Consider the following 13,750-nt stretch of genomic DNA (forward strand, 5'->3'; position numbering starts at 1 on the left):
GCAAAAGCCTTCGACAAGTGTGCCCATGGCGTAATAGCACACAAAATGCGTGCTAAAGGAATAACAGGAAAAGTCGGTCGATGGATCTATAATTTCCTCACTAACAGAACACAGAGAGTAGTCGTCAACAGAGTAAAGTCCGAGGCAGCTACGGTGAAAAGCTCTGTTCCACAAGGCACAGTACTCGCTCCCATCTTGTTCCTCATCCTCATATCCGACATAGACAAGGATGTCAGCCACAGCACCGTGTCTTCCTTTGCAGATGACACCCGAATCTGCATAACAGTGACTTCCATTGCAGACACTGCAAGGCTCCAGGCGGACATCAACCAAATCTTTCAGTGGGCTGCAGAAAACAATATGAAGTTCAATGATGAGAAATTTCAATTACTCAGATATGGTAAACACGAGGAAATTAAATCTTCATCAGAGTACAAAACAAATTCTGGCCACAAAATAGAGCGAAACACCAACATCAAAGACCTGGGAGTGATCATGTTGGAGGATCTCACCTTCAAGGACCATAACATTGTATCAATCGCATCTGCTAGAAAAATGACAGGATGGATAATGAGAGCCTTCAAAACTAGGGAGGCCAAGCCCATGATGACACTCTTCAGGTCACTTGTTCTATCTAGGCTGGAATATTGCTGCACACTAACAGCACTTTTCAAGGCAGGTGAAATTGCTGACCTAGAAAATGTACAGAGAACCTTCACGGCGCTCATAACGGAGATAAAACACCTCAATTACTGGGAGCTTTTGAGGTTCCTAAAACTGTATTCCCTGGAACACAGGCGGGAGAGATACATGATTATATACACCTGGAAAATCCTAGAGGGACTAGTACCGAACTTGCACACGAAAATCATTCACTACGAAAGCAAAAGACTTGGCAGACGATGTAACATCCCCCCAATGAAAAGCAGGGGTGTCACTAGCACGTTAAGAGACCATACAATAAGTGCAGGGGCCCGAGACTGTTCAACTGCCTCCCAGCATACATAAGGGGCATTACCAACAGACCCCTGGCAGTCTTCAAGCTGGCACTGGACAAGCACCTAAAGTCGGTTCCTGACCAGCCGGGCTGTGGCTCGTACGTTGGTTTGCGTGCAGCCAGCAGCAACAGCCTGGTTGATCAGGCTCTGATCCACCAGGAGGCCTGGTCACAGACCGGGCCGCGGGGGCGTTGACCCCCGGAACTCTCTCCAGGTAAACTCCAGGTAATATTATTATTATTATTATATTATTATACTATTATGATTATCATGAACACACACAAAACAATATAGACTTATCGTTATCTGTAATTCCCCCATGATTTCCACCTACACCCACCCAAAGGACTGTAAACATCCAGTTCCTAATATAGCTAATGCCTATTAAATCTTATGTTAGTCTTATTAAATCTTAAGTTAATCCCAAGTTTGTCTAAGATACTCCTCCAGTATGGCTTTAATAGAAACAATGTATCATGCCAAGACAAATCGATTCCCATTACTAGATCTGCCATTTGTACTAATATTAAATGATTTGACTACCTAACTATTTTAAACCTAATTATATATGTACCTAACTGAGAATGTTCCGTATTAAGTACCTAACAATATGTTCAAATGTACTGCTCAAGTATGACCTACGCATTTATATCAAAATAGTGTAAGAATTAGTATTAGTCTGCCCAAAGTGCCTAGGCATGATAGTTGCCATCTTTGTAATTTAAATCTTATAACATGTAAACCACACATTGTAAGCTTTACAAGGAAATAAATATTTGTTTTTGTATTTTGTATTTGTATTATTATTTATTACCATTTGTAATTTTTATTCACACAAAAATAGATTTACTGTTATGCAGACTACTTCATCATTGTAATAATGGTATAAATAATGTCAACCCATTCATGGCTACATATTGGAATGGCCACTCGGACAGGTATTGGACGGTGACGTCATTTGTTTACTCGTGAACATCGCCAAAGAATTGAACATTTCTGCTACTTTGAGCTCAATTTCAAGGTACTTTTCATTGTGAAAGCAATCAGAATCATATCTATTTCTGTAATGTATCTTCCATTCTGTCAAATGAGACAAAAATAAAAATACAACCATAAAAACCATACGAAATATACTGCTAAGGGGGGGCTAATAGCTGAAAAGTGAACTCCGTTATTTATGGTCCGATTTCTTTCAATTTTGGTGTACGTTAAGAAGCATCTTTCCATCATACATTGCCCAAGTTTCAATAAGATAGTTCAACAAACAACTGAGATCCAATTCCCTAGATCAAGAGCAAAAGCCCCTCAACAGTGTCAAGGAACCTCCTTTGAGGCCCGCTTGCATCTGGAAATTTCACTCATGTATGGAAGCAAAAAGTTGACCAAGCGACTGCTCGTATCTGGAAAAACTCGCATGTGGATACACTCGTAAATAGAGGTTCCACTGTATGTCTATTTTTTTTCTTCAACAAACCGGCCATATCCCACCGAGGAAGGGTGACCTAAAAAGAAAAACAGAAATTTCTCTTTTTAAATTTAGTAATTTATACAGGAGAAGGGATTTCTAGCTCCTTGCTCCCCGCATTTTAGTCGCCTCTTATAACACACACAGCTTACAGAGGAAGAATTCTATTCCACTTCCCCATGGAGTACATCTTTGTAGCTTGATTAATAATTGTTATTGTTTTTATTGTATGGTCTAAAGTGTGGGTCTAAAGGAGGTTTTGAGTGTTAGGGGCTTGTGCTAGCATGTTATTACAGTATATTAATTTTATACAAAGCTGATAAGTAGATGAATAAGGCACGCATGCAACACTGTATCATTATTGTGGAGACATTTTGCCAAATAGTAACTTTTACCAGTCCAGTAGAGAATGATTACTGGAGTAGAGATGGTGGAAGACGTGTAGTAGTAGTTTGGGTTATGCAATCCCTCAGTTTTGATGATTTTAAAGTATGGTTGATGGATGAGGTTGGAAACTTTATACTGGAGACAGGTGAGGGGAAGTATTGTGGAGATGGAGTCACAGGTGGACTGAGCCTACTAGTGGAAGTAAGTCATGCATCACTAGTGGGTTTTGTCCACTGTAGTGTTTCTAAACTGCTTCACCTTACTTGTTTGCAATATCTATGTCTCCATCCTCAGCCATGTACTTTAGATTCACCGGCCAGGAAAGAGCAAACAACTTGTGGTGTCACATTCTCTCCTCTGCTTGAACAGAGAATTAAAGAATGTGAATTCTTAGTTACAGCATCTGTCCTTTAATTTGATTGTTTTGCCATCCTTTAGTTTCACAGGAAGCATAAATTGACTACTGTATGATAAATAATCCATGGTTAAATTTTGCTGATTCTCATACATTTGTGCATGCTATATTTAGTTAAGTTCAACGGATGGTTGAATAGACTGTTTAAAAGTTCTTTTGTTACAGATCATTTTGTTTAAAATAAATCTCTGTAGGAACTTGGGTTTTTATGACAAAGCCTTTCTATGACAAGTTAAATTTTTTCATAAAACTGAAAGGAACATTATATACTGTTAGGAATTGAAGGAATATAAACAAGGTTTTAGTAGAAAGTTGTGAGGGGTGAGGCAGGTAGCAAGGATATCTGGTACTGTATGGTACTGCCAAGACGATGGACTATTAGAAAGTCTTTGTTTGGGAGGTGTATCTAGGTTAGCCATCCCACTTTTCGATGCTAATACATATACTCTACTGTATCTCTTACCCTCTAGAGGTGCAGAAGTGTCTGACTGTGGCCGCCACCTGATAATTACCACACACCAGGACTGTCGAGATAATCTTCTGTACCATGCACCTTTGCCTGAAAGCATCACTTCCAAAATAAACCTCACCTGTATTATTGACACTTTTGAAGCTGATTATGAGGTTAGTTGAATATACTGAAAATGAAGTGGTTCCCAGAAATTTTCTCTGCAGTTCAGTACAGTACAGGCAAACCTTGATTTAAGTATCACATTAATAAGTTGTCCTTTTAAACATGAGACAGACATTATTAATGCACCCTGCTATATACATAGAAAACCTGTTTTAACATGGCTGATTGTCTTTTAAGAAAAAAAGAAAAACTTCATTGCTTTTTCTACCATAAAGAAATAACATGCATCATTCTGACATGTATTTGAGAGTACTGTATTACATATACAGTATTACAGTATTATGCAGGGTAATGGCTTTCTCAGACCAGACCACAGTATTATGTAGTGTAGTGGTGTAATGTTATATCTGGCAATGGCTCTGGGGTCACACCTGCAGCTCAGTCTCATACCAGACTTTCTGAATTAGAAAGGAAATACGTATTACAAGAGTAAAGACTACTGTAGACGACCATAAGTCACGCAATCATAGCTCGCATTTTCAATATTCTGCACTTTAAGTTTATCGTTTCTGGGGTGGAATAAATGGAGCACATTACCCTCTACCCCTTGGGCCAGGCCATAGTTTTGGTGTTGGAGAGGTCTAGCATCATGCTCGGTGTAAACAACCTAGTTATCGGGACATGTTACACATTATAGTCTCTGTGGTTATCCTCTCTTATTTGTTTATATCATCACCTTGCTTCACCTCTGGATATTAATTATGGCAACCAAAAGGAATAAAAAGTATGCTGGAGGTGCCAAGAAGACAGTTAGATCTGAAACTCTTACAGTTTCTAAGAAAACTATTGTTGAAATTGTGGTTAGAGTAAAGGTAGAAGGTGGTGGTGGTTGGTATGGCTGGTAGGCTACTCACACAGCTAGTGTAACACATATTTACACTAATTGCACATTCTTGTGCCTTAAACAGTTATTTACTTATGCTAGCTACATTTATAAAGTATGAAAACATTATTAAAGGAGAAAATTGTGTAGCATTTATGATGTGAAGGCCACAGGTGGAGGCCACAGTCGACCATTTTGGTTGATAAGGGCCACATTAACTATACATACTTCTGTAGCAACAAGGACAAGAAGCAAGGAATTGAAGGTAGGATAAAACTTTCTTGTTACTTTTCATCCTATTTCAAACAGGAATGTGTGCAGCAAAAATACTGCACTAGGTTGTTTCAGGTGTTGGTGGTTTTTGAGGGTCATTCAAGCTCACACTTCCCACTTTCTGTGGAAGGAATATGCAGGCATTAGTTGGTGTCTGATTCATCAACTTGTAATTCTGTACCAATAATGTAATGAAAGAAATTAACTCTGGGTTGACAGCCAGTTTCCCCCAGACCTTAGAAATGGAGGTCTGAGGAATGCAGCCGTATTTTTCCTGTGTGTTTTTCAGTCCGTAAATCACAGAAATTATTGGTAGCACAGTTTTCAGGAACATAACTGGTGCAAATTATGAATTTTCACTGTACATATTAAGAAATACACAAGCAAGCAAAGTGTTTACTGAAAGTTGATGTTTATAAGATTCACTTATTTATCATGTTCATGAGACAGAAAAGCCCAGCATTCCCACTAGAGTGCAAGAAGTTGCAACAAGCTTCCTCTTCATGCTGATGTGACAGAATGTTAGTAGTACCTCACTGAAAGTTTGCTGTCTACCAAACTATTACCTAATGTTTTGTGTTGGGTAGAATGTTTATCATACATTTTAGGCATGAATATTTTTTGCTTAGAATCATGACCTTTAAATTTGCCCCTTTAGAAGTGGCCTTTTTTAAGGGGGGGGGGGGACTGGCCTCCCCATAGTGTTAAACAAGGCTTGCCTGTACAGTATTGTACATCGTGTTCTATAACGTTTTGTAATAAATGTGTCCAGTCCATGTAGATTTCTTCTTATTTTCCATTGTGAACACTTTTGATCAGGGCTGGATTAAAATTTTTGTATGCCCTGGGTGTGCTCATGATCCAGCTTAACTTTATTTTGCTATACAGCCTCTCCTTACTTAGCAACGTACTCGTTTACCAATGACTTGGACTTATGATGGGCTATACACAAATAACCCGCACATAGAAGAGAGGAGCTTACGACGACGTTTCGGTTATTTGTGTATCGTTCCAGTCAATGGGTGTACTGTGTGTGTATTTTACTTTTTATTGTGTTTTTTAATGCCTAGTTCTTTTACTAACTTAACCTGTAAACGGTCCAAACGTATATATACGTTCACTATTCCAGTGCCCCAAATATTTTGAAAAATAAAAAATTGTTTTTTTATATATAGAAAAGAAGAGCACATTTTTCCAAGTGTTATAGGATAAAAAAAAATTTTTAGGGTCAGTACTTACCGAGATATGAGGCCGCGAAGTTGGCACTTGGCGATCACCTGACGGCAACATGGAGCGCTGCCGCTTGCAGAAACTCTGCATATTTACCATTTTTTTTTTCATTTTGTTTTTTATTTTTCTTGGTTTTCATGATATGGTACTTATGTTTTACAGTAATTCTTTTGATTTCAATGTCAATTGTTGCTCATACACCAATAATATACTTGTATACAAAATTATTATCATATTGTCACAGGCACACATGTACACACTGACAGGTGATTTTGCACACTTGGCTGAATCACACATTATTATCTACAACTATTTACAAGTATTTACATGTCCCACTTATGTTTCTAGAACTTCACAATTGTATGATACTCCATGAAGCATGGATTCATACAGAGTGCCACCCCACACTGATGAAGTGTATCATGTGTCCTTCTGCTGTTGAGGGTCGTTTTGTGGTGGTAGCATACACAATACATTTTTCCTGGGAATGCTGCTGCTTTGGGGTAGGTGGTATTGGTACCAAGTAGTGACAGTTAGGGATGATTCGATCTGGCACTTCCCCCACTGGCTGTGGTTGTGGTTGGGGGACAGGTTGTGGTGTGACAGGTGTGGTACCATACTTTTTTGCTATCTGTTTTACGACATTCAGGGAGAATTCTGCAAAACGTTGTTGTTTTCCAGTCTTTATTTCATACCTATTGAATGCATTGAGCACTGCAATGTCTACAAGGTGAAAAAACAATTTTATATACCACTTGTGACTCCTACGCACACAGTCAACGAACCCTATCATGATGTCACACTTGTCAATGAGTCGCATATTGTTTGTATAGGTGACAACAGCAGCTGGCTTGACAATACGTTCATTGGTCTCCCTGTTCACTTTGTTTGTATCATCTCGTTTCTGTGGATGGTTGGCAGCAATGTCACGTCCCGTTTGTCATGCCACGTCAGTGCCATGATGTCATTGGCATGAAATGCTTGCACTGCACCTTCAATACTGCCTCCACTAAACCTTGGCATATGTTTTCTATTCCTTCTCACTGTTCCACATATATCAGTATTGTTCACACGTAGGAAATCAACGAGCATAGGGCTTGTATACCAGTTGTCTGTGTACAGTGTATGGCCCTTGCCAAGGTATGGTTCCATCATTTTTCGAACAACATCACCAGAAATGCCCAACATGCATCTGGTATCGTCGAGTGTGTTTTTCCCGGTGTATACAATCACATCCAACACAAGACCACTCTCACAGTCACACATAACAAAAAGTTTTATACCAAAGCGATGACGTTTGCTCGGTATATATTGTTTGAATGACAAGCGCCCCTTGAACAGAATCAAGGACTCGTCAACAACAATATTCTTGAAGGGATAAAAGTAGGCACTGAATTTCTGCTTTGTATAGATAAACACTTCCCGGATTTTGCATAGAAGGTCATTTCTGTTGGGCCTATTCCTGTCTGAGAAGTGCAACATTCGTAGCAACAGAATGAATCTGTTGCAGGGAAGGAGGTCACGGAAGACAGGAGTACTGATAAGGTAGTCTGTGGCCCAGTAGTTACGTATATTGTTTTTATAGGTATGTGGCATAAGCATGACAGTGGCAAGGAATAAATATATTTCATCCACTGTTGTATCTTTCCATCTGCGCAGCTGTGACGATTCCCCAATCTCTGGTGTATTGTCCATGATATAGCAGTAATGATTGTTCGTCTGGGTCACTATCAAGTTCATTATAGGCTCGTCAAATTATAACTGGAAAAAAGTCTAACTCTGTAGACTCATTCATTATGGGACATTCTGGCAGGGTGCCACTTCCACTCGCATCAAAATCAAAAGGCTCTGGCACAAATATACTTTGTGTCCAGTTCCACTCTCGGTCACATGGTGCAGGTGGACCTCTGGCATGGGGTGTGGGGGAGCAGGAGGGGGGACAGGAGTGGAGGCAGCACATGGTTGAGGGGGTGCTGGGCGGTCCTTTGTCCAGTGTGGCCCATGGCCATGTGGTCCAGGCACCGTGCCACCCACCACTATTTCCTCCATCCCCGCATATTCACCTTCATGATCACATTCACTATCAGTGGCAGGGGTTTTGGATCGTGACCTGCCACGACCCTTGCTGCCGAATGCAAATGGCACACTGCCTGAACGTAGGCAATGATGCCTAAAAGTATGCTTCACTGGTGAATAATGATCACTGTCACTAGACGAATCCTCTAATGGCATAAAATCAGTCTCATCGTCACTTATATCACTTTCAGGGGAGGTTGAGGTTTCCCGCGCGCGGAGCAAAAAAAAATTCGAAAATATATGAAAATGGAGTTATTGTTACCAAAAAATAGCTGAACTTTCTGGCTACACGCTGGTATAATTATCCTTGTACGATGTTTCTAAAAGGAATTACAGCCATTTATAACAGGCATGGTGACAGCACTGACGCAACATGTTGCGTAAGAAGCGCTGACTCAGCTTTGTTGACGTTTTTGTTACGTTTTTCCCCGTGTTACTTTTATCGTTTTCGTACATCTTTATGTCTAATATAATACAAATTCACCATCTGAGATCATGCCAGAGTGGGTGGAGCTAATGTGATCAAGGAACCAATCGGGAACCCCTGGGAATAGTGCACAAAATGGCCGACACCTCCAGCCAACAAAATATTCCATACCCACGCTAATATCAATTCTAAGGCTTATTTATCTATCATAATTGATCTATTATGATATAATGCAATATAATAATAGCATATAAACATAAAAAGTACACCTCAAAAAAAAATATATAGCATAATATGACGCCCCAAGGAATAAATTTCTATCGATATTTCCCCTGAAGGTGAAGAGAGGGTCCGACCTCTCTCATCAGTGATGAGAGAAAACGGATTTACAATGGTTAACTGTAATAAACACTCGTAGGCCGCGGAAAAAGTGTAAAATAAAGCTAATTTTTCGGGGAAAAAAATTTTTCCCGGGCAGCGGGGGTGCCGCGCGCTGCGGCCTATATCTCGAAAGTAACTTATTTACCTATTTAGGGGAACAGCAGTTTTATTTATGATTGAATTGACTTTATTTCTCACAACAAACATGGGAGAATGATTGTTTTACGGGGTAGCGATTCTGTTTCCGAACTATCCAAAATATTTTTAGATTTATGTGGACAACAAGGCCGACATCTTCCAATATATCAAAAAAGTTATGAAACTTTATTTTTTTTAAGCAAGAAGATAAGGTTTATTTTAGAAGTCTCATCGATAAGTGTTGGAATTAGAGTTGTTCTAGCAGCAGCAAGTGTCAAAACCACTTGTCCAAGTACCACTGAGAAACTGTGCCCTGCCAAATGCAATTTTTCGTAAATTTTGCATATTTCATTTCCTTTTTGGCCGATATGATTGAAACTTCAGCACAGCATACTCGATATAACCTTCTAATAGTACACCAAAAATGAACGTAATCGGTCCATAAAAAAAAGGTCGTTAAAATTCTGACCGAATCCTCCCTTCACTATCACTAAGACACCAGGAAAATGATAGTTTCCTCTTGCGTAGTTGCCTGTGTAACACTCGCCACTCCAGAGGTGCTTGGCCCAGGGTCTGGTGTGGCCACACTGGCCACCCCAGAGGTGATGGGCTGAGGGTCATTTGGGTTATCGTCTATATTTTCACTATTTCCTTGATTATTAGTAGCCGCATCTGCATCGAATCCACTAAACTGACACTCCATATCACCTTCCTCGAATAATAGTGCTAATACGACGAGGCGTGAGTGAATCATGAGGATGTGCCATAATGTTGACCCAAGATGGAGCTGAATGTAACTGGTCCTACCATGCGGTACTCAGGTGTCCCAGATTTTTTTGATACTGCGCACACTGAGTGTGCACATCCATTCTCTCATGTCTAGGCGACTCAGGCCTATCGCGCCAATTTTGAAGGAATGAAAAATAAAACGTAAATATACGTTTGGGGCAGTAGCGGTAAAAACGTATATATACGTTTGGACCGTTTACGGGTTAATATAAGTTATTGTAAACTTGTTGTCTGGCATTTATAAGTGGAAAAAATGGCATTCTGCTTTAAGGCGATTTCCGCTTTAAGGCAGTAGCCCGGAACCTAACCTGCCATGTAAGTGGGGCCCTACTGTATATTGTGGGTGTAATCTGTTGCAGATTATTTTTTTGATAATTTTAGATAACAATGATAGGTTAGATATTGGTTTATAGTTATTTACATCAGTTGGGTGTTCACCTTTGTGTATTGGGGTAACCCTTGCTATCTTTAGTAATCTCGGACAAGTGTTGATTATTAGTGATTTGTTGAACAATATTGTAATGGACGTGAGCTGCTCTATCGAACAACAGTGATGGTACTTGAGGTAAGTTCTCCGACTTGCTTTTCAGTGAATTTATAATCAAGGTGACTTGAGTGGGATTAGTTGGAACAAGATAATGGGAGCTTGGGAAACTTCTAACAAGATAATCATTCACTAGAGTATTGATGTTTGGAATTTTGCTAGCTAGAACTGACCCTATGGTAGAGAAGAAATCATTTAACTTATTGGCTGTTTCTAGAGGCAGGAGATGTGGTTCATTGGGTTTAGTTAGGACAGTATCTCTGGTTTTTGTCAATTTCTGAGAACCCAGGATTTGAATGTTTCAAGTTTTTTCATATCACCTCTTATTTCATTGAACTTGCTAGAATAATACAATTGTTTGGACTTCCTAATTAGCTTGGTAAGTATGGACATATAGTTTTTCGTTTGCTTATTAATTATTAAGCCCAATCTGAACTGTTTTTCATAACTGTTTCTAATCTGTGGACCTGAGGATGTTATTTGTTAGCCAAGGGCCAACTAGTCTCTTTGCTGTGATCTGTCTAGTTTTAATAGGATAGTGCCTGTCATAAAGACTTTGTATCTATCAGTGCATTTTGTATATGTTTTGTGCATGTGTAGTGGGCTCATATTATAAAATGTAAGAAATTTTCTCAGTTCATTTGTTTGTTTGAATTAATTGTAATTTGATTTTCATTGTATCATAATATGAACCTCAACACTTGTGCTGTGAAACGAGTGACTTTTATTTTTTAAGATGACTGTTAACTTGGGCTTGAACCATTATTTTAAAATAAAGTTGTCCTTCCAATATATTGAAGTTTGGAATTGATGCAGTTGGGCTTGATTCAACAATACATCTCTATATAAATCTCAGACTTGAACACCAGTTTGCAGTTGTCGTAGTCTATATTGTGGTCATAATTACATACGTGACTGAATACTTACAGAATACAGTGGAACCTCTGCTTACGGGTTTAATCTGTTCCGTGACCTAGCTTGTAGCCCAGTCTGCTCGTATGCTGAGCCAGTTTTTCTTATTTAAATTAATTGAAATGCCATTAATCCATTCCAGCAGAATTCCTGCTCTCGGGAGGCAGGACAAAAATACTTCAATATGACACTAATATCAACTCTATGGCTTATTTATCTATCATAATTCATCTAATATGGCATAATAAACAATGTAATTAACATATAAACATGATATATACTCTAGAATGAATAAAATAGGCCATAATATGGAGAGTGGTGGTGGCGGCGTTCATTCCCTCTCCCACTGACTATATCTTCCCATGCTTTTATTATAAGAGAAAACAGTGTCCTAGGTAGTAGGTTGGTAGACAGCAACCGCCCAGGGAGGTACTACCGTCCTGCCAAGTGAGTGTAAAACGAAAGCCTGTGATTGTTTTACATGATGGTAGGATTGCTGGTGTCCTTTTTTCTGTCTCATGAACATGCAAGATTTCAGGTACATCTTGCTACTTCTACTTACACTTAGGTCACACTACACATACATGTACAAGCGTATATATACATACCCCTCTGGGTTTTCTTTTATTTTCTTTCTAGTTCTTGTTCTTGTTTATTTCCTCTTATCTCCATGGGGAAGTGGAACAGAATTCTTCCTCCGTACGCCATGCGTGTTGTAAGAGGCAACTAAAATGCCGGGAGCAAGGGGCTAGTAACCCCTTCTCCTGTATATATTACTAAATGTAAAAGGAGAAACTTTTGTTTTTCCTTTTGGGCCACCCCGCCTCGGTGGGATACGGCTGATGTGTTGAAAGAAAGAAAGAAAACAGTGTGTGAGGCTAACTGCACTAGTTTCATAAATAAGAAATCTTGTATAAAAACATAATAATGTAAAGAAATAAAGTGGTTTTATAAAGTGTACGTACGCTGGCAGAGGTGGAGGTGGAGAGTGGAAGATAGGCTACTTGCTACTAGCTCCTACTGCCATAGCACACCTTGCTTGTTTATCTACGATTTCATGCTGTAATTCCATGGACATCATCCTCTTTTCTTCTCAGCACTGTCCTTTGCACTTACTTTCTTAGGACCCATGGTTAGAAAAAAGAAATTTGGCAATAATAATATGAGAAATGCTTCCACAGCAACAAAAACACATTGCACAGCTCTGCTATGTTGTGGCATTGGCTGTACCACCTAGTGGCAATGTTCTGAAACTTGCTTATTATTATTATTATTAATTTAGGGAACTGGAGCACATATCCAATTCCCTAGATCAAGAGCCCCTCACCAGCATCAAGGAACCTCCCTTGAGGGGGAAGCTCGCAATCTGAATTTTGGCTTGTATCCTGGAGCAAAAAATTGACCGAGCGACGGCTCGCATCCTGAAAAACTCACATGGTGGGGCACTTGTAAGCAGAGATTCCACTGTATATAGAGTGAACTCTGGGTATTACAGAATAATAGTGGGAAGGGGGTGTCCGTTGAAAGAAAAATCCATTGCATTTAAGGTATGAAAATAATTTTCTATCGAACTAATGCCTCATGCAGCAGACTGATTCCGTTATATTGACACTGTATTGGACACATTAACCCTCAAACTGTCCAAGCAGATCTATGTTCACATGTGTAGTGCTCCAAAAGTAGATCTACATTTTTATTACACATTTTCAAATGTAAAAAAAAAAAAAAAATCTTTTTTTACACACTTTCAAATGTTGAAAAAACGTAGATCTACATTTGGAGAGTTTAAGGGTTAAGAATAAATTGTAATAGTACATTAAATTATTTGAAATAAAGCAAGCTTTCTTCCCTTTTGTGGCCAATAGTCAAGATACAGTATGCCATTATGTATAGTAGTGACTGAGAATAACTTTCACTGAGTCAGAGGAGCTGTAAAACTTCACTAAACTTCAGATGGCATGGGAGACTTAAATGGTTAAGCAGATGTAGATGTTTGAGGCCTACTTTTAGAAGGATTGGGAGACTTCATTTGCCATGTTGATGCTGCTCCCTTGTGAAAAATTCTGTAAAAGTTTGAAAGCGTGGATAATATGCTTGCTCTTCTCTTTTATCTGGGACGTCAGTGTATGTACATGATTAGATTAATTGCATCTTGTACTGATGACAATTTTGGTAACCTCAGTCTTTTCAGCATTTTAGACTTCATTTGCCATGTTGATGCTGCTTCCCTGTGAAAAATTTCCTTTAAGTTTGAAAGT

At 39.2% G+C, this 13,750-nt stretch overlaps 1 protein-coding gene across 2 annotated transcripts in view; it reads left to right on the plus strand.

Moving 5' to 3' along the window:
• LOC128700111 (prolyl endopeptidase) overlaps positions 1–13,750 on the plus strand; it is a 112,132-nt gene that overhangs the window by 37,782 nt on the left and 60,600 nt on the right. The window contains exon 7 of one of the 2 annotated variants that reach the window (XM_070084088.1): positions 3,736–3,889. The exons of the other annotated variant lie outside the window; for it this stretch is intronic. Within the exon in view, the coding sequence (XP_069940189.1) occupies positions 3,736–3,889 (154 nt within the window). The remainder of the gene's footprint in view (positions 1–3,735; positions 3,890–13,750) is intronic. 2 annotated transcript variants of the gene reach the window in all.

Source organism: Cherax quadricarinatus, chromosome 11 (assembly GCF_038502225.1).
Source record: "Cherax quadricarinatus isolate ZL_2023a chromosome 11, ASM3850222v1, whole genome shotgun sequence".
Classification (NCBI taxonomy): Eukaryota; Metazoa; Arthropoda; class Malacostraca; order Decapoda; family Parastacidae; genus Cherax; species Cherax quadricarinatus.